Source organism: Balaenoptera borealis (assembly GCF_965194805.1).
Source record: "Balaenoptera borealis genome assembly, chromosome: 11".
Taxonomy (NCBI): domain Eukaryota; kingdom Metazoa; phylum Chordata; class Mammalia; order Artiodactyla; family Balaenopteridae; genus Balaenoptera; species Balaenoptera borealis.
The window spans coordinates 54,433,326-54,454,612 of NC_138868.1; the positions used below are offsets into that span (position 1 = coordinate 54,433,326).

Sequence of the window (21,287 nt, forward strand, 5' to 3'; positions counted from 1 at the left end):
TCGCAGGCACTGGCTCCAGCATCCTCTCCGCCCTCCAGGACCTCTTCTCCATCACTTGGCTCAATAGGTCCAAGGTGGAAAAGCAGCTACAGGTCATCTCGGTACTCCAGTGGGTCCTGTCTTTCCTCATGCTGGGTAAGCCGGGGCTTAGAAGGTGAGGGCAGGCAGGGGCCACCTCCCCAACAGATGTTGGAGAGGTGAGGGGTAAAAGCATCCTCCCACCTACCACCTTTTGGGTCCCCGATCAAGTGCTCTACCCCAGGTATGCATGAGGACTCACCAAGATTCACTGGGAGGTGGTGGTATGCTTCCCATTTTATAGATAGAAAGCCCAAGTCTCAGAGAAGGTAAGTAACTTGTTCGAAGTCACACAGATTTGGGTCCAGGTCTATAGGACCCCCAAAGTGTGTGCTGTTCCCACATACTGCCCTGCCTCCCAGCAGACATTTTCCCACAGGTATGTTGCTTTGCCTTAGGGTGGTGTGGTCCTGGGATCGAGTCCTGACTCCACCACAAACAAGCTCTATGACTTTACACAGGTTCCTTGAACTCCCTGAAAGTCAGTTTCCTCATTTTGAATGTGAGGAAAACACTGTCTCACGTGTCGCATGGGGCCAGGGCGTGGTGGGCCCCCAGTGTAGGGAGCTGCTGTTGGGAAGCGCCCTCGGAGCCCCCTCCCAGGCCTCAGCCACCCTCTGCTGAACACGGTCCCCAGCTGCTTCCTGCAGCCCGTTCAAGGCTTCTCCTTCTCTCTCTCAACACCTCCCACGTCAGTGCTTTGGTTGCTTCTCCTGCAGGTCCAGGTTGGTGCCCCCGTCCCCTGGGTTGCCATCCAGACTGGGGTCAGGGTACCGTAGGTTGTCCAGGAGGAGGAAAGGGCCCCTGGCCTGGGCCAGGCCCTGCTCTCCCAGCAGCCTCTCCTCTTCCCCAGGCCCCAGTGTCCTCAGCATAATAAGTGACTTCCCCAGCACCTCAGGGCAGACAAACCTGCTGCCGAGCATTGTAGAGTACATTCCAGAGCCTGTGAGTGAGTCTCTCTGGGCAGCCCACCCTTCAGGATCGTTCAGGCCAATGGGGATCACCAGGAATTACCGTGTCAGTGCTGAGCCGCGTCCTCCCAGCAGGCATGGGGGCCTCTGAGACCACATTTCCAGGGCAGCAGCTGCCGCTCCCTCCCTTGGCAGGGCAGAGGGATGGGACGGGGGTTGCTATTTATAGAGCCCCCTCAGTGGACCAGGCACTTGATGTGTCTGTCTTTCCTTGACTTCCCACTTCACAGGTGAGGAAATAGGGACTCACAGAGGTTCCGTGACTCTCCGAGATGGTGAAGCTCATTCAGAGGCAGAGTGAAGGATTAAGCAGAAGCCCAGAGCACTCACCAGGGAGTCCGGAATTAGTGGACCTGGTCTGAAATAGCCAGTCTTCACCTTGAGGACCAAGAGCGGGCTTTAGGGCGTTCTGTGAACCCCTAAAATTAGGCGCAAAATTATATGTGAAAGTATGTTCACATTTTTCTGGGGTGAAGGACAATTACTGTCCTCAGATTTTTGCAGAGGCATATGGGCCTCAACAAGATAAAGAGACACTGGTCTAGGGAACAGAGCAAATTAAACTGGCTCCCTGAGGGCTCAAACCTCCAACTTGGCCTGCTTGGCCAATTTTTAGAATCCCGGAGTAGAGAGCACCGTGTAACCCCTCCATTTTCAAATAAGAAGCAGGGATCCAGTGAGGGAAGAGCCTAGCCCAGAATCACATGAGAAGGAAGTAATGGGACCAGAACAAGACCCCATGGACTCCAGCCTCCAGGCCCCTGCCTAGTCTGCTGTACCAGCTCCCTTAGTCCCCATGTGCACCCAGAAGCCACCACTATCCCACTGTCTTAGTGAGTCAGAGCTTGGCTGATGGGGAGCTGAGCAGCTGGTAGAACCTCAACCCATGCAGCATGCGGCAGGGACTGGCCCCAAGCTGTAGGTTAATAATCCATCAAGCCTAACCACAGCCCGGAGACCGGCCCAGCATCTTCCCGAGCCCTTGTGTAGGTGGGAGCCAGGCCTGCTTGGATGGGCAGGTGTGCTGAGCTGCTGCTAATTATTGTCCTGAGCAGCCCTGGCCACTCGCTCCTGCTGCCACCCAAATCTACTGGCAGGCGCTCGCCTGGAGTTGCAAAGGCTGCTGTGGCCCCGTGGGCCTCCCTCTCGAACAAAGTGACTCTCCTCCATTTTTTGTGCCGCGGATCCCTCTGGTATTCTGGTAAAGACTATAAACCTTATTCAGAGTCTTTAAACGTGTACTACAAAGTACACTGGATTTCAAAGGAAATCAATGGTATTAAAATATAAATATGTACACATTAAGACATCGAATTCCACATATAGTGACACATTCTTTTTTGTTATTACATTAAATAAAAAGATCTAGCAGCAGGCATAATCATTACTATAATTCTTTTTTTTTTTTTTTTAGCTGCGTTGGGTCTTTGTTGCTTCGCGCAGGCTTTCTCCAGTTGTGGCGAATAGGGGCTACTCTTCATTGCGGTGCACGGGCTTCTCATGGCGGTGGCTTGTCTTTGTTGTGGAGCACGGGCTCCAGGCACGTGGGCTTCAGTAGTTGTGGCACACGGGCTCAGTAGTTGTGGCTCGCGGGCTCTAGAGCGCAGGCTCTAGAGCACAGGCTCAGTAGTTGTGGCGCACGGGCTTAGTTGCTCCGCGGCACGTGGGATCTTCCTGGACCAGGGACCGAACCTGTGTCCCCTGCATTGGCAGGCGGATTCTTAACCACTGTGCCACCAGGGAAATCCCACTATAATTCTTTAGTGATGAGAATAAATGATTTTTCAAGATATCCCCAACTGCCATAAATGTGGTACGGAAAAATTTTTGGTTTCTATTGGCGTCACTGCCTCCAGGGGCTGCTGCTAAGACTGCTGTGGTCTGGTACATTCATAAGTGAAGGAAACATTAAATTTCTATAAGAGATGGGTGAAAATTAAGATGTTGGGTTTTTTTCGCCATCCAAGCCCATGGATCTCCAGGTTGGACACTTATCTTTGTGTTAAGTCCTCTTCACACACTATCTCATGTCATCCTCCCAATACCCTGTTGGAAATCGAGGCTCAGGGATGGGCCATGGCCAGTGAGCGGCAGGGCCCCGGCTTCATGGAAGAGCGTGTCCATGCTCTTCCTGGGCTCCACTGCTGCGTCCCTGCAGTGAGCAGCCATAGGCTGCCCGCTAACGGGCCTTGGGGAGCAGAGTTTTGAATCACGAGCTTGACCGTGATATGTGGGGTGGGGTGATTGTAAAGGTGGGTCCTGAACCTTCTGCATGCGGAGCCAGAAGTTGTTTGCATCTCCTGGCCCCAGGGGGGCTGGTTCCTGCTGCAGCCGCATGACCCAGGGGTAGATCAGGGAGCCCACTGTTCAGAGGACTGGGATTAGACTCTGAGAAAGGCAGGTTGTTTGGTGGGTTTAATTCATTTTTGCTCAATAAACCTTTCCTGTGTTGGTTGCTAGGGCTGGAGATGTTCAACTGACCTGGTTCCAGCTCCCAAGGAGCTCAGGGGCTGAAGGGCCGTCTGCTGGAAGGAGTCTAATGGGGGACGCAGATAACGATGAGCCAGATGATAGGGGCTGTGGACACACAGGGGTGAGAGGGAGCGGGGCCCCCCAGCTGAGAAAGTCCAGAACTAGAATGCAGTCTCTGGACTCTCCATCTGTTCTCTTTCCTCCTCCCAGGCTGCCTTAGCACCAGAGTGAGGACAGTGGGTAGGGACTCCCACCTTCCCAGAGAGCCCAGACATCTGGGCAGTGCAGCCTGGGGCTCTGCCCCCTCTGATCCCGCTACCCCTCAGCCAGAGTTAGGCGTTTGATGGCAGCTAGGTTTCCAGGCTGCTCAGACCCTAGCCCGAACCTCATGGCCCTGCCCAGGCCCACCTGGAGCATCCATCTAGCTGCTGAAGGCGCTTGGATACCTGTGGAGTCTAGGGGGCTTGTGACCCCTTTTCTAGGCCTAAGAATGGGGACCAGAGGCAAGCTGCTCAACAATGTGAGTGACTTTGTAAGTGGTCTTAACTTAGTCATAGCCATCCACCAAGCTGCCTCAAGTACTTCACAGTTTGCCTTTAACAGGGTTTTACAGGCTGCAAACGCTTCCCTAGAGACTCACCTTCCCTATCTGTGACGTCACACTCCTAAGCTGGTCCTGAAAAACTGGACACCTGGCCACTCTCTGTTCACTGCCTCTCCCAAGATAGTTGTACCACTTTTAGCTACCTTGGGGAGAGACTAGCTCAGAGGCTTAGAACAGGACCGCGTTGTGGATGACAAGGGACCACCATTTTCCTGCCCTTAGCCTCATAGAGTGTCTGTGTCCGGCCCTCCCCTCTCCCTCGGGAAACCAGAGGAGGCTGAGCACGGTGGGAAGAAGAGAGCATGGAATCCAAAGCCAGGCAGCCCTAGAGCACCCGTGACTAGTGCAGCACCCACCAGAGGGTGTGCAACCAGGGTTGGCTTCCCTTCCTAGGCAGTGGAGGGGATGCTGGACGGAGGCCATGCTTTTCCCAAGCATGAGTACCTGTTGCCCCTGGTCCTGTGCTAAGTGACAGGGGGCAAAGAAGATGTGGCCCCCTAGTGTGGAGAATTCAGAGATGAGAGGTCCGTGTGGGAGGATAGTATGATACTGGAGAGCAGTTCCTGAGGTGAGGTCTGAGCTTAGCCTTGAAGGCTCGGTAAAAATTGGAAGGATAGAAGCTCTGATGAGGGCTTTCTGTGCCAGGTTATTCAACCTTATGGCCGGCAGGCCCAGAATAAAGGGACCACTGGAAGCTGGCCCCAGGGAGTCTTCAAGTGTCCCGCTGGGGGTTTTGAGAGAGGGACTGATGGGCTCTGGGCTTTGGCCTAGGACTGCCTGGTGCTTGGTTATATTGGAAGGGGGCCAGCCCTCCTCCTGGGGCAGGAATCCCACTCTCCCAGGTCCCTTCAGTGGCAGTCTGGGGCTTCTAATTTTTAGTGAATCTCTAAAGCTTGGTACAGATTTTGGACTTAATAGTCAGACTTGAGTTTTTTTTGTTTTTTTGTTTTTTTTAAAGGAAAGTTTTTTGTTTCTTGGTTTTTTTTTCACATCATTTTAAATATTTATTTATTTATTTATTTTTGGCTGTGTTGGGTCTTCGTTTCTGTGCGAGGGCTTTCTCTAGTTGCGGCAAGCGGGGGCCACTCTTCATCGCGGTGCGCGGGCCTCTCACTGTCGCGGCCTCTCTTATTGCGGAGCACAGGCTCCAGACGCGCAGGCTCAGTAGTTGTGGCTCACGGGCCTAGTTGCTCCACGGCATGTGGGATCTTCCCAGACCAGGGCTCGAACCCGTGTCCCCTGCATTGACAGGCAGATTCTCAACCACTGCGCCACCAGGGAAGCCCCCCAGACTTGAGTTTGAATCCTGGCTCTGCCTCATTTCTGCTGGGTGACCTTGGGCAAGTTACCTCCCCCTAGAGCCTCAGTGTTATCTCTAAAATGGGGTAAAAGTCACGCTGCCCCACACTTGAGACAGTGACTCGGCCCAAGTCCTGAGACATAGAGGCACTTGGCAGGTCCCTCCCTTCGTCCACAGTCACTATGCTGGGCACTCAGGTGGGGAGAACATGCCAGGAGGGGCAGAAAGAACAGCTCTAAGGACAGCTTCACAAGACATCCACCACCTCTGGCACTGCTGCCCAGACAACATGGAGCCCACGTGCCCCTCGATGCCAGGACAGCCCATCAGAGCCTAGGAGATGAGGCTCAAGTCCCCGCGAGCCGGCTCCTCCCCTGCCCCCCCGCCCCGCCCCCCGCCATGGCTGTGGGCCCCCTCTGCCCAGGGCCCCAGCTGTGCCTAGCTTAGTGCCATGGTAAACACTCAATCACTTGGTGACCCCCTGCCCAGAGGGGACTGAAGCCCACCCAGGGAGGACAGGCCTGACCGGGAGCCTTCTGCCTCCCCCCAGGAGTGGCCTGCAGCGTCATCCTCATGTACACGTTCTGCACCGATTGCTGGCTGGTTGCCGTGCTCTACTTCACCTGGCTGGTGTTTGACTGGAACACTCCCAAGAAAGGTAAGAGCACAAGTCACCCTGCCCCACCCCCTCACCCTCGGGACACTCCCTCCTGCACAAGCTGAAGTTCCTCGTCATGGGTGCTGCCCCTTTTTTGCTTAGCACCTACTATGTGAATAGCGTTGGGCTAAGCCAGGCTGTGGTTCTGGATGGGGGGCGAGGGGGGAGGTTAATAGTGGCTGTGAGGTCACATAGTGGTCCTCACAGGAGCTCACACTCAATCCAGGGTTTCCAAAACGTGAGGGAATGAACTTGGAAAGGGGCCCGGGGGAGGGAGGAGAATGCTGTATAGGGCGCTGGTCCCCTAGCTCAGGGGTTCACACTGGCTCTGCCTGAACATCACTCTCTCCCACTCCTACTCCTTCCCAACACTGTATTTTGTTCCCTGGAAGGTGGCAGGAGGTCACAGTGGGTCCGAAACTGGGCTGTGTGGCGCTACTTTCGAGACTACTTTCCCATCCAGGTAAAGACTTGTGGGTGTTATCTTGGGAGGGTGGGAATGGATGGGAAATCTGACTTCAAGCCTTAACCCACCCATGCACAGTGACCAGATGTGCTGGGTTGAACCATGTGACATCTCCCACTATGAGCATCTGCTGATACTCTACCCCACTTTATGCAGGATTTGAGGCAATTTAGGATACGTATAATGCTATAACAGGTAAAAAGGAAAATCAGGACTTTGGGGAAAATATACAAGTATTTCACCCATAAGGGTCAACAGAGTTGCAGTGGTTGAGCTTCATGGTCACCTCTGAGCTTCCTGGCAGCCAAGGCAAAAAGGGAAACATGATCATTATTGGTCCTCATTTTGAGAAAGGAAGAAGTTTGTTTATTCCTTGGGGAAACAAGAGTTGTTCTAGCATTTGGATCTAAAAGTTGTTTCAGATACTGAGATCCTGGGTGATGTAAGGAGCAGGTATAATAGCAGATATTATGGCCATTGCTTGTCTGCCTTTCAGTGAATATTAAAGTCATAACTTAAAATGGAAGTGATTGGGAATTCCCTGGTGGTCCAGTGGTTAGGACTCAGCACTTTCACTGCTGTGGCCTGGGTTCAATCCCTGGTCAGGCACTAAGATCCCACAAGCCACAAGGCACATCCAAAAAAAAAAAAAAAAAAAGGAAATGATTTATCAGGAGCAATACTACTAAGGTAGTCCAAGTTCATCTGGGCTGAACCAAGGATAGCAAAAGGTGTGAAGGGCTTTCTTTCCTTCTGAAGCTCTTACAGAAATATCACTTCCCTCAGTCAGTCATGGGTAGGTCACTGGGGGTCCTGGCCATGGGAATTAGGGCCCAGAAAATTTGGTGGGCGCTGAATGGAGAGTGAGGCCCTAATTGCAGAAGTGCTTGGGGAAGGCTTCTGGAGGCACTGCTGCTGGAACTCCGTCCTGAAGCTAAGTAGCACTGAAGGGTCAGGGAAAACAATGAGAGCACCTGAGTTTGAGAAGAAGCCTGGGATGTGGCGGATGGTGAGGAGGTGGAGCGGAGAGGGAGGATCTCCATTTATTGGGAGGCTTCTAGGAGCCAGCACTTTTCCCCAAGGAGTCTGTCCTTTAACCCTCACAGTACCCTGTAAGGCGGGTATTAATTTTATCCCATTTTCACAGAAGAGGAAACTGAAGGTCAGAAAGTAGCACAACAGAATGAGGCTAATAGGGGGTTGAGCCAAGATTCCAGTTGCTGTCTTGCCTCAAAGTCTGGGTTCTTCCCACCACAGCATGCTGCGTCCCTATGCAGCAGAGCTGTAGGAAACAAGCTTGGACGAATCCTCAGGCTTCCCTCAGGCTTGGAGGACGGAGGCAGGAAAAGCAGTGCAGTCTGACCCTGGGTGAAGCCAGGGTGCAGTCTCCCCATATGAAGCTGGTTTAGACCAAGTTGATGTCTGGGTTTCCTTCCTCCTGCACCACTAGCTGCTCTGGGTCCCCCATACTGGTTTTCTGAGCACCTGTCTTCTCTGGGGCCAAACTCAAGGTCCTGACAAGATAAAAAGTGGCTTGGTCTGGCTTTCAGTTACATTCTACCAGACCTCCTGCTGGTGGTCTACGAGCTAGGTTTGCAGGGCAGAGGCATCTGGGCCCTGGTGCATGTTGGTGACGCTGGTGGATTGTGGGTAACTCTGGCAGAATCCTGAAGGTTTTCCCTGCAGGGGAAAGACCTGCCTAGCCAGCTCACTCAGCACCCCAGCCCCGGCACACCCTAGCTGCTGAGGTAACCCGGCAGAAATCGGTGGGGAAATCTGGGATTGGATCCCACCGGACTAAATTTTGAAAGTGGAGGCAGCGTGTGTGTGTGCGGAAGTGTGAATGACGCAGGGTGGTGTATGTTTGCTGTTGTGAGTCAGCAACTGAGACATCCTGGCATGCTGCCTGGGGGAGGTGGCCAGGTAACCCTACATTTCTCCGCTGCACTCACAGGACCAGCTCCCTCTGCCCATTCCAGCCTGATCCCAGTTTTCCCAGGACCTTTGGGGTCAGGATCCCTGCTCCTCCCTTTCCCTGACCCCATCTCTCTGGCTGCAAGGAATCCAAGGCGGTTGTTGCTGGGAGGGTGTTGCATCATAGGACCCAACCCTCTCATTTTGGAGGTGAGGAAACTGAGTCCCAAAGAGGGACAAGGACTGGTCCGAATTGCACAGCGACTCCATGCCAGGGCTAGTACTAGAATCCAGGCCCCAGGTTCTTTCCCACTGGATCCCTACTGCCTGTTTCTCTGCGAGAGATCCAATCCCAGATTTCCCCACTGGATTGAGCCCCGCTCCATGGGTCTTCCTCCCTCTGCTTTGCTGTTGGAGACCTGGGTTGAGGTCCTGCCCTGTCACTCTATTCACTGGCCAGCACTGTTGCTCCCCGTGTACTCCTGGGCTCCTGCAGGGCATGGGGACACAAGAGTCAGCCCTGGTCCCTGCCCTTGGCTGGGCTCACCCTCTAATGGATCTTGGTAGACTCTGTCACTTTCTGCCCATGGGACCGTGGGCATGCTTTCTCAAGCTCACTGAGCCTCATTACCCTCATCTGTAAAATGGAGCTGTTCGTATGATAAAAAGTGGTAAATTATGGTTGGATGTGAGGGATTATGTACTCTTTCTCTCTGCTAGGGCCCTTACCTTGGGGGCCAGGCCCCAGAGTGGCCTGCCCCTCAGGAAACCTCTTCAAGGCCAATAGCTCCCCCCATCCAGAACAGGATGACCTGATGACCGTTGGTCAGTGCTGGGACAGACAGGTACCCTTCCCCACTGATCTCTGCCCTTCCCAAAGAACCAAAACAAAACCCCGTGTCCCTTATCTCACCTCTGTTCCAAGAAGACAGCTGGGAGTTGGAGCCACATGACACGTGTGAGCTGGCCCTGGGAGGGCCCCTAGGCACCAGGACCAAAGCCAAGCTGGGCCTGAGGCATTATGCCTCAACCTGGGCTCTGCTCTTGCCTGCTGGTTGACCTTGGCCAAGCCCCTGCCCTTGGGGCCTCAGGCTCCTCTTCTGTGCATGGAGGGTTTGGCCTTAGTGACCTGATGTCAGGGCTGATGCTCTGTGGAGTCATGTATGACCCTCCTGCCCCACCCGCTTTTCCCAGCCTCTTGCCAATGGTTGGGTAATGATTTCTAACTGTGCCCACCCACCCCTCCCCACTCCCTTATTGGTGAAGCTGTTTGCTCTTTGCCACCAGAGCAGCTCAGCTGGCCCAGAAAGCATCCCTTCTCCCAGCAGAGGTGGGGCTCATGTGTTAACAGCAGCCACCAGGACCACCAGCTACCTGGAAGAGGAGTGGGCAGTGCCCGGGTCACCTCTCCTTGAGAGATGGGCAGGATCTTTGGAGAAGAGACTAGGAAACACTCTCTGAGCTTACAGTCACCTATCTGTCCATCTGCCTCATTTCACAGATGGACCTACTGAGGCCCAGAGAGGAGGGACTGTCCCAAGGTCACAAAGCAAGTCAGTAGCAGGGCTGGTATAGAAACCAAGGCTGTGTCTGCTTCAGGGCCTGTGTTCTCATTCCTTTGTTCCCCTGCCGTGGTGCCCTGCTGTGTAAGCTTAGGCGAGTCTTCGTTCCTCTCTGGTTCTGAGTTTCCTCCTCTGTATGGTGCCAGGCTGGGACAAGGCTATCTGAACACCCTACCTGCCCGGGGAGGCAGGGTGGGAGGGGCAACTTGCCAGGAATGTGTCCCAGGCTCATGTCAGCCAGCGGGCCTGACCTGGGCAACCCCTCGGGCTGAGACTTTGCCATGGGTAAACAGTCAGGGGACACGAGAGCAGGTATGTCAACAGAGCCTTCATCAGCAGTGGCCTCCCTCCTCCCTGCTGAATGGACACTCTGTCCACCCATGGCGAGGGGAGTGTGGCATGAAGACAGATCAAAGCCGTATCAGAGGCCCGCACTTTTCTGGGTGCTGCACCAAGGGCCATCAACCTGCAGTGTGCCCCACGGCACCTCATTTAACCAATGTCCCACCGGATAGAGGCTTGGGGGAGGGAGGAAATGATTTAAGGAGCTAGCTAGGGTTCCACCAGCTGGCCCATCTGTATCCCAGGTCCAGGGAAAAGCACAGCTGGGTGGCCTAGTCTAGAGGTGGAGGATGATTTGCTGTGACCTCCGGGGAAGCAGCAACTCCTTTCTCTAGGTCTTAGTCTCTGCCTTGTAATCAAAGGAATGGCCCAGATCAGGGGTCTTCCACCCCATTCTGTGCTGGGGGCTCCCAGGCCCAGCCATCAGCTCAGGAGCAAGTTTCCAACATGGTACTGGCTGCCTCCGCTCTCACCTCAGTGCCTTCCTCGCCCATGGAAACCGGGACAAGGTGCTTTTTCCTTCTGGCTTTCCAGAGAGCTAATGCGGTAGGGCAGACCTGCTCTCTGGGGCAAAACCTCAGAACAAACACCTCTCGAAGCTCATGTAGAGCTGGGCTTGCCCCACCTCACTGGCCGTGGATTCAGCTGCTGCTCTTCCCCATTTATGTGGTGGGCAGCTAAGGATTACTTGGGGTTTTGAGCAGCTTTAATCTGCTCACCAAAGGCAGAACGGGAGAAAGAGTACAAATGCCCCAAGCAGCAGGGTACGACACAGGGGGTCTTCCTCACAGTCACACGTACTGGCAGTTACAGAGCTGGGAGAGGTGCCAGCCACCCTCACTCCCCTCCCCTTCTGGCCTCCATCACCTGAAGATTCAGATTTCAGTTTCCCCGGAGGCCAACCACCAGCACCCCACCCCCCCCAAACTGAGTGCGAGGTTCTCCCCTCAGTCAGGGAGTTCCCAAGTCTTGCGTCATAGAAAACCCAGGCTCTTGACATTCTGCCGGTGGCCAGGGGCTCTGCTCCAGCTGGCACCAGCGCAGGGCAGGGGGAACCTTGAAGCACTGCAGGTGGGAATGTCATCAGTGCCACTTCTCCAGAGGCAGGGCAGCCCACCGGACCAAAACGGTCATACCCTTTGACCCGGAAACTGTCTTTCTTGATGTTTGTCTCAAGAATGAAAGCAGACATGAGGACTAAAATAAGGTATTTATGGAAGCATTATTTCTGAGGGAAATTTTAGAAGCTTTTTAAAGGCCCATCAGTCAGGGTTTGATTACAATTCTATTCCATGTAGCATAGCCATGAGAAGACATGTTACTGAGGGATTCTGATAAGGAAAAATAGCTATGATATGCTTGGGAGGTAATTATTTAAAAATCATATCAACCATATGACCTCAGTTTTGTGGTTTTTAAAAAAGAACATGTGTCTATTTGAGTAGAAAAAAAGCTCAACATGTCAGAGTGGTTTATCTGGATGGAGGTGTGACAGGCCCTTTGGATTTTCTTCCTACTTTCCCATAGTTTTAAAATTCTCTGATTATTCATTAGTTTTCTAATCCTAAAAAAAAAGTGATGTTTTTCTGAACAAGATGCCCATCCTCTCCATCCCTCTTAGCACCCCCCATCCCATCATGTTTCCTGTAATACTGGGTCGGTGCCTCTTGCTGCTCAGGGTTTAGGGAAACTTTGCACCATCCAACCCACCGTCCAAGCCACCAGTCCCAGGGCAGGAAGCCAATCATCCTTTAGAGCATCCCAGGACAGCTTTGTTGATAGCACTGCAGGTGAGCTACTCCAGCTGTACAGCTGACCTCCCCTGCCCCCAGTGTGGCTGGCACAAGGGCTGTGGCTTGTCCTTCTGCTTCCTGCATCAGAGCCTGAGCTGAGTCTGGCTGCCTGGGAGGAGGTTTCCATTCAGGCCAGATGCACTGTCCCTTCTCTGGCCAAAGAAAGGGACTTGGACTTTATGCCAATGGAAGCTGGACATCCCTCTTTATCTGAGAGTGACAGGAGTTGCACTGGGGTTTTAGAGCAATCACTCTGGCTGTGGTGAGGAGGATGGGCCCAGAGGGAGGGAATGCAGGAGGCTGGCAGAGTGCAATTAAGAGGACCTGGTGTGTTCGGCTGGAGAAATAAGGGGAATGAGGGAGAAAGTTTCCCACCCCCTTCCCAGGGACTCGAAGTCCAAATGGTGACTTCCAAGTACCCGGCACTGAGACCCCAGTGATGAGAGTCTGAGGTCAGACGAAAGAGTCAGTCCAGTCCTTCAGGCCCAGGCTTCCAGGGGCCAGGGCACATCTAGTGCCTCCCCTACCTCTGGGTGTACCCCAGTACTCCTCTCCTGGCCAGCTTCCTCTGACCTGAGGTCTTCCCTGCAGCTGGTGAAGACACACAACCTGCTGACCACCAGGAACTACATCTTTGGATACCACCCCCATGGCATCATGGGCCTGGGTGCCTTCTGCAACTTCAGCACGGAGGCCACAGAAGTGAGCAAGAAGTTCCCCGGCATAAGGCCCTACCTGGCCACGCTGGCTGGCAACTTCCGGATGCCAGTGCTGCGGGAGTACCTGATGTCTGGAGGTGAGAATCCACCTCTGCGTGCCCCTGCCTGAGCCACTCCGTTGGCCAGAAAGCCAACCCACCGTGTCCTGGTGCCTGGTCCTGTGTTGGAGATGTGGCCTGCCGAGGCACAGTGGGTCAGGGCTGAGTGGGAGAGCTGTTCATACAATCTTCAGGGTTCAACTAGGATAACATCTTCCCTAGGAAGCCTTCTCTGACCCCTTTTCTGGGCATCGCCAGCCCCTGTGCTGCCCTTTGCACGACTTAATCATCGTCCATGACTCTCATTCTCCACCCACCTTGATCCCCACCAGCCTGACTTACTGGGATCCCCTAGCACCTGGCACCAGCATGACACAGTTAGGACCTCAGGGGACATTTGCCAAATGAATGCATTCCCTAAACAACCTTGTGTCATTGTCCCCACTTTACAGATAAGTAAGCTGAGGCTCAGAGAAAAGAATGGCTTACGTGGGGCCATACTTCTAAGTGGCTGGGTTAGGTCTGCGACCCAGGCACACGGCTCTGTCTATATTTGACCATGTGCAGGGGGTAGGGAGTGCATCCATGGGCAGCCCTGACTGTGTGTCCCCCCTCCACTCCCCAGGCATCTGCCCTGTGAACGAGGACACCATAGACTACTTGCTTTCAAAGAATGGGAGCGGCAATGCCATCATCATCGTGGTGGGGGGCGCGGCCGAGTCCCTGAGCTCCATGCCCGGCAAGAACGCAGTCACCCTGCGCAATCGCAAGGGCTTTGTGAAACTGGCCCTGCGCCATGGGTGAGTGCCTCCCAGAACACATGTGTGCACACGCATGCACACACCCCTCAACAGCTCTGCGCTGTTGCAGCCCAGGGCAGCCGCTCCTTGCCTCCTGAAGGCAGAACCCAGACCCCAGGAAGGCAGAGAAGGGGGTTAGCTATCCTGTGGGGAAGGGGAGGTTGGAGCCCAGAGGTTCAGGCCAGGGTTGCCCAAGCTCGGGCTGGGCGGCCGAGCGGGCAAAGGTGCAGCCTGGGTCTCCTGGGCCCTGGCAGGTGGGCTGAGAGGCCAGCCACGCCCAGAGGCAGCGCTGTGCCCCAGGGCCAGAGCGTGTCATGCAGCTAGGAGAGCGAAAGGCCAGGAAGGAGGATGTTGTGGCCCGAAATATCAAGGAAGGCTTCTTGGAGGGTAACCCTGGGGACAGGCAGAGAGGAGCTAGGCAGCTTGGATTTCTCTGACCTTTTCTAGGGGTACATTCTGGATAGCCACCTGTTCAGCACATTTCACTGGACAAAGTGCATTTACTTCTACAGTCCCGTTTGATTCTCCTGCAAAATCCTGTAGGGATGCCATCCCCATTTTCCATTTGAGAAAACTGAGTGAAGCTATAGTGACCTGGTCAGGGCCACATTGTAAAGCCCTGACATGCTCCCCAGTCACTAACAGGGGCAGAGGGCCTGTCCCCATCTGGCAGGGAGGCGACATGTGGTTTGGGGTCCCCCGGGTGATTCTTGTACACACCTGACGGAGGGGAGTTTGGCTGGTGTCTGGGGCCTCTAGGGCTGCCAGGAGGAACTGAAGCCAGTGATTGGGCTATGACAGACCCTGGCCTCTCCCTTCCAGAGCCGACCTGGTTCCCACCTACTCCTTCGGGGAGAATGAGGTGTACAAGCAGGTGATCTTTGAGGAGGGCTCCTGGGGCCGATGGGTCCAGAAAAAGTTCCAGAAGTACATTGGCTTCGCCCCGTGCATCTTCCATGGCCGAGGCCTCTTCTCCTCCGACACCTGGGGGCTGGTGCCCTACTCCAAGCCCATCACCACCGTGGGTGAGCCCCCCTTCCTCCAGACCCTGAACTCGGGTGCCGCAGCTAGTTTAGTGGCAGAGTTAGGATTCAAACCCATCCCTGGCTCTGATGTCCATGCTCTGAACCATGAGGACGTGGACCTGTTTGGGTGTTGATGGGAATGATCGTTGGGGGAGGGGGATAGGGGGATAGTTCCATTACCACCGAGCTAAGCTGTGCTAGATGAGAAAACAGGACTCAGCAATTCTGTGTTTTCAGAGCCCAAGTCTATCAGGGAAGACCCCCTTACAGCAAAGACCAATAAGGGGTGTGAGGAGGACGTGCAGGGTGCTCTGGAGGGTCATAATGGACCCCAGGGAGGAGATGGCTCTTTTTTTTTTATATAAATTTATTTTTTTATTTTTGGCTGTGTTGGGTCTTCGTTGCTGTGCACGGGCTTTCTCTAGTTGCGGCGAGCGGGGGCTACTCTTCATTGTGGTGCATGGGCTTCTCATTATGGTGGCTTCTCTTGTTGTGGAGCATGGGCTATAGGCACGCGGGCTTCAGTAGTTGTGGCACACGAGCTCAGTAGCAGTGGCGCACGGGCTTAGCTGCTCTGCGGCATGTGGGATCTTCCCGGACCAGGGCTCGAACCCGTGTCCCCTGCATTGGCAGGCGGATTCTTAACCACTGCGCCACCAGGGAAGTCCCTGTGACTCTTACACTATTAACTGAATAGGAATTATCCTGAAAAAGAGGGGAGGAAGAGACTTTTTGTCAGAAACAATAGCCTAAATGAGGTTCCTGCAGCGAGACTGTATAGATTTTTGAGGAACAGGTGCAAATCAATATGACTGGAGCAGAAGCCTGTGAGAAGTGTAGCCAAAAAACTGGCTGCACTTCGCCCCCAGCTGTGTTGTTTTGCGTTCATATGAGACAATTTAGAGGATTGCAAAGAATTATCTATTGTAGGAGTATGTGTGTCTGTGTGTATCTGTTAATGGTTCACAATCTAGAGATCACATAAGAGCATGGAGGCCGCAAGCCATGGACTTCAGGGGCCAAAGCTCACATAGATACTTTGAGTTCTTATCAGGGCCAGATGTTTTGCTTTGTACTTTTTCCAGAGAGATCAACTTCCTGCATTTTAGGTCACACGACCCAGACTCACCCTTGACTCGTGTTATACACAAATCCCGTAGCAGGTCTGATGTCTGTGAGGCAGCAGGGACATTTCCATGCACAGGGTGGCTGGAGAGGGACAGGGTCTAGTGGACAGTGTGAAGGAGTTTGCTCCTCACCTTAAGAATGGAAAACTGGGGAGTTTCCTGGTGTCCTAGTGGTTAGGATTCTGGGTTTTCACTGCTGTGGCATAGCCCTATAAGGAAGGATCCCCATGTGATAGGTGAGGAAACTAAGGCGCAGAGAGGTGAAGTGACATGCCCAGAGCAGGGCAAAAGCAAAGCCATTACCTGATCCCACACCTCTTACAGGAGCTCCCAGCTGAGTACTGTGGGTACAGCTGGACTTGATCCTACCTGCTGCTTAATGGCTATGTGGCCTTGGGCAGGTCCCTTCCCATACCCCTGGGCCCCAGTCTTCTCACCCGTAAAAGGGACAACCTGAAATGGAGTACATTCAGCACAGTTCCTGCCAGGTGGCTGGCAAGTAGCGCAGGGTCGCTACCATCGGCATTGTGGTGGATGCCCAGGGAGGGTGGGCTGAATGGCACTGACTAACCAGAGGCCTCTGCCCCATCCCTGCAGTGGGTGAGCCCATCACTACCCCCAAGCTGGAGCACCCGACCCAGCAGGACATCGACCTGTACCACGCCATGTACGTGGAAGCCCTGGTGAAGCTCTTTGACCAGCACAAGACCAAGTTCGGCCTCCCGGAGACCGAGGTCCTGGAAGTGAACTGAGCCTGTCTGCAGGGGCCAGCTTCTGGGAGGAACCAGCTGCAAATCGTTTTCTACCAAGTTCTCTAGTGCTTCTTGTTCTGTAAATGTGGAAGCGTCATGGGTGTCTGTGGGTTATTTAAAAGAAATTATAATAATTTTGTTAAACCATTACAATGTTAGGTCTTTTTTAAGAAGGAAAAAGTGAATATTTCAAGCTCTTTCACTTCCAGTTTGTCCTGCTCTAGGTGGTGACTGACCTATCTGGGCCTTTATGGTTTCTCAGCCAACCCCTCTTCTCCCCTTCCCAAAATTACAGAGAAACTCAGTCCTGGTTAACTGGGGAAGAAGGACAGCCATTCGTGACTCAGGCCAGTTAGATTCTTTGCCCTTTGTCCCTGGGGGATGAGGGGCCAGAAGCTTCCTCTAATACAAACATCTCTATGGCCAGCTACCCCACGCTTGACTGCAGGACCAGCTGCTTCTGCCAAGGGGAAGACTCAGAGGGAACAGGGGTCCCCGTTTTGAAGAGCTCAGGGATCAACATCTGGAATATTCAAGCTCAATTCTCCTTTCTGCCACCCCCCACGGCCCCAGTCTCTGAAATCTGAGCCTGGACTGGCCTCCAGAGAGAGGATGGAGGTGGCGGTGATCCCAGGCTGGGGAATGGCGCTGTCCAGTTTAATCATCTCTTGGATTATCAAGCCCCACCACGTTCTGGTTGGAGTGCTGGTTTTCCTCAGGGAGCTGACGACATGGACCCAGCACAGACCCTGCATTGGCCTAAATCACATACTTCTCAGTGGCCTCGGTTTGCTTAACCCACACCCTCAGTAGTGGATGTGGGGAAGGGGTCCCATTTCCTGTTTACAGAGGGACCTGGCCTTCTGAGCAGCAGATTGGTCCAGAACAGAAGTTCCCCGAACCCAAACCTCATATATTTGTGCCTTTCTGAGAGGGGGCCAGGGAGGAAATCTAGTCCTTCGTGTATTCTGTTTTCTCTTGATGAGATCATTATACCATGTTCAGACTTTTGTATATTCCTAAATGAATAAATGAAAATGAGTGTCCTCTATGAGTTATTGCAGGGGCCACATCTGCATCTTGCCACTGACACTTGGGGAGACCACCGCCCCCGCCGGGCTGCCTGCTGAACCCTCTCCCCCTTGCTTCTTTGGCCCACATAACCCTGTGTGGTGTATTAGTTATTAATTGCTGTGTAATAAATTACTGCAAAACTTAGTGGCTGTTGGGACTTCCCTGGCAGTCCAGTGGTTAAGACTCTGCGCTTCCAATGCAAGGGGCACGGGTTCCATCCCTGGTTGGGGAACTAAGATCCCACATGCCACTGCAGCGCAGCCAAAAAAAAAAAAAGACAGAACTTAGTAGCTGCAAACAACAATGTCCACTTTCTGAGGGTCAGTAATCAAGGTACAGCTTAGCTGGGCCCTCTGCTTCAGGGTCTCACACAAGGCTGCAATCAAGGTATCAGCCGGGCTGCGATCATCCCAAGGCTTGACAGGGGAGGATCCACTTCCAAGGTCATTCTTTTGGCTGTTGGCAGGATTCACCTCCTCACTGGCTTTGACCAGAGGCCACTCCCAGTTCCTTGCCACACGGGCCTTTCTGTGGAGTAGCTCACAGCGTGGCAGCTGGCTGCATCAGAGAGAGTAAGCGAGAAGAACCAGAGAGAGTACAAACAGAAGCCACAGTCTTCTATAGCCTAATCTTGGAAGTGACAACCTATCCCTTTTGCCATATATTCTCTTCATTAGATGCAAGTCACTAGGTCCAGCTCACACTCTTGAGGATTACACACAGAGTGAATACCAGGAGGCAGGGCTCACTGGAGCCCCTTCACAGCTGCCTTCCACCTGTGGTAAAGGCTACTGTCCTGCTGTAAGGTCCTAGAATAGCTGAGCTAGAAAGGTCCATATGGATCACTCAACCATGTTCCTTGCCCCTGGCCTCAGTTATACCACAAAGAGGGAGGCCTGGCCTGCTGTCACTCTAGTGATTTCATACCATACCTGGATCTCACAACATGCCACCTCTCTCTGTTCTAATTCCATTCAGTTCAATGAGTACCAAGTACCTGGGGGAACCTTTCCTACCTGAGACTAAAGTGACTTTCCCACTTCCCACTACCTAATGCCTGTCTTTACCATTCACCTCAGGGACCATTCCTCTGTGCCAGAAGATGTGAGCTGGCTGCGTGGGAGCAGAAACAAACACTGGAAGCAGCTGAGGATATGCAGGTGGTCAGAGCTGTGACGGAGAGGCCCCTGATCCAACCTGGGGTGCCTCATTGATCTGGGGCCCCAGCCTGAGTTGGGACTCAATGGGTGACTAGAAATTTGCCAGGAAGGAGTTGAAGGGCAGAGCAGCAAGTGCAAATTGGGGAGGCTGCTGATTTGAACCACTGAGAGGTGGCGGTAGAGAGGTCTGCAGTGGGGCTTCCTGTGGAAGGGCAGGGAGCTGGCTTCTCCAGAGTTTTTCGGTGGGGAGGAAGGCAGGGCAGAGAAGAGGTGCCCTGGAGGCCAACAGAGGCTAGCTCCAAGCAGGTCTTAAGCCTCAGGCCACAGAGCCCAGGTTAGAGGACAGACATTTCCTTTAGGATGGAGGAAAGGCCTGTTTTCTGATGCATCTCAGCCCCATACCAGCCCCAGCCTGAGGCCAGCCATGACCCTCATCATCTGGCTCCAGGCTAAGCTAGGCCAACCCACAAACATAGGCCATTATTCTCAGCATTAATTTTGTGAAGATTGGATACCTACTGTGCATCAGGGAACTCCACCGTCTCTGCCTAAGAACAGGAACAATAACCAGGCCCCAAATCTTGGAGGGGCCACCCAGGGCAACGTAAGTTCGGCCCTCTGTATCCATGGGTTTTGCATCTGCAGATGCATAGCGCCAACTGTACTACTCTATTTTATATGAGGGACTTGAGCATCCTCACATTTTGTTATCCATTGGAGGGAGGGGAGTGGAGTAGGGGTGACGGGCTCTATAACCGACCCCCTGCAAATAGCAAGCGTGTCTAGCAGCCAGCTGTGCAGAGCAGAGGCATGCCTCGCTCTAAGCTGTGTGTGGGCAACTCTAGGTAAATGCTACGAACATTGCCTTGGGTTGGGAGTTGTTACCTTCGGAGAGGGAACTGGAAACTCCTTTTCCAGAAGACCCTCTGCCTTTGGACGGTGGGAGTGGGGCTGCTGTCTCAGCCTGAAGGTCAGTTCCATGATTCTGCTTGTTGTTCCCAGATATGGCCACTAGGGGGCACTGAGGAGAGGTCGGAGGCAAACGCTGCGTAGCTTCCTAAGCTTTCTTTTCACATTTTGACGCTTATCTAGCCCCTACCCAGGGCTAGAAGCTAGAGATAAATAAAATCACAGACTCCCAAAAGCTCAGAGATAGACAGAAATTTAGCATTCACCGTGAGCAATTCCTCCTAATCTGGGAAACTTGGCACAGAAAGGCCAACAGACTTGCCCCTAATTACTCAGCAAATCAACACTCATCGAATTCCTCCTCTTGACAGGGAATGAGGGGCTTCCAGATTGAATGTCCCCGGTTCTCAGGTGCTTGAAATGTAATAAGGGCGACAGAAACGTAAAGCACTTATCTTTTAAAAAACCTTTGCCTCCTTTTATATTCCCTGTCTAGGTTCTAGATGTCACTACTGCCCACCATCAGCACAACCAGCCTCCAGTCGTGGTGGGCTCTTCTCTCCTCCCCCTTCCCTGCCCCACTCCAACAGCTGCTTGCTGATGCTGATGCTGACATTTTTGTCTCTCAAATCATTCCCTCCTTTCTCATCCCTGATAAAGTATACGAATGAGTGTGGGATCCAGCCTGTGACACTGCCCTTACCAGCTGCATTATCATGTCACTTAACCTTTCTGAACCTCAGCTTCCTCATCTGTAAATGGGAATAATCTATATTCCTGAGTAAATGAGATAATAGGTAGCTAAATATATGATATAAAAGTAAAATGTATTCATCCAGCTCTCTCAACAGAAAATAATAGCTGTGATCATCATCATCATCATCATCATACCCTTACTGGGTCTCCCGGACCTATTAAATTGAGCTCCCTGTTTCCAGGCCTCTCTCCAGCTCACTGTTCCTGCAGCAAAGTGGCCAGTCTTCCTTATTTTTTTTTTTAAATAAAAGCTTTATTGAGATATAATTCACGTATCATAAAGCCCATCCTTTTAAAGTATATACTACAGTCAACAAATCTATGACAAAGGAGGCAAGGATATACAATGGAGAAAAGACAGTCTCATCAATAAGTGGTGCTGAGAAAACTGGACAGCTACATGTAAAAGAATGAAATTAGAATACTTCCTAACACCACACACAAAAATAAACTCAAAATGGATTAAAGACCTAAATGTAAGACCAGACACTATAAAACTCTTAGAGGAGAACATGGGAAGAGCACTCTTTGACATAAATCACAGCAAGATCTTTTTTGACCCACCTCCCAGATTAATGGAAATAAAAACAAAAATAAACAAATGGGACCTAATGAAACTTCAAAGCTTTTGCACAGGAAACTATAAACAAGACAAAAAGACAACCCTCAGAATGGGAGAAAATATTTGCAAATGAATCAGTGGACAAAATCTCCAAAATATATAAACAGCTCATGCAGCTCGATATTAAAAAAAACAAACAACTCAA

At 52.6% G+C, this 21,287-nt stretch overlaps 1 protein-coding gene across 7 annotated transcripts in view; it reads left to right on the top strand.

The window, feature by feature from the left end:
• DGAT2 (diacylglycerol O-acyltransferase 2) overlaps positions 1–20,787 on the top strand; it is a 35,639-nt gene extending 14,852 nt beyond the window's left edge. The window contains exons 2-9 of one of the 7 annotated variants that reach the window (XR_014231564.1): positions 7–135; positions 5,976–6,083; positions 6,476–6,546; positions 12,752–12,956; positions 13,543–13,717; positions 14,540–14,742; positions 18,775–19,459; positions 20,261–20,787. Coding sequence is in view for 2 of the 7 variants with exons in the window: in XM_082342246.1 (XP_082198372.1) it covers positions 7–135; positions 5,976–6,083; positions 6,476–6,546; positions 12,752–12,956; positions 13,543–13,717; positions 14,540–14,742; positions 16,467–16,621 (1,046 nt within the window). In the remaining 5 variants the exon portion in view is untranslated. Of the gene's footprint in view, positions 1–6; positions 136–5,975; positions 6,084–6,475; positions 6,547–12,751; positions 12,957–13,542; positions 13,718–14,539; positions 14,743–16,466; positions 17,668–18,774 lie in introns of those variants that run through there. The other 6 variants (XR_014231565.1, XR_014231566.1, XR_014231567.1 and 3 more) reach the window with 6 other exon arrangements.
• The last annotated feature ends 500 nt before the right edge of the window (positions 20,788–21,287 follow it).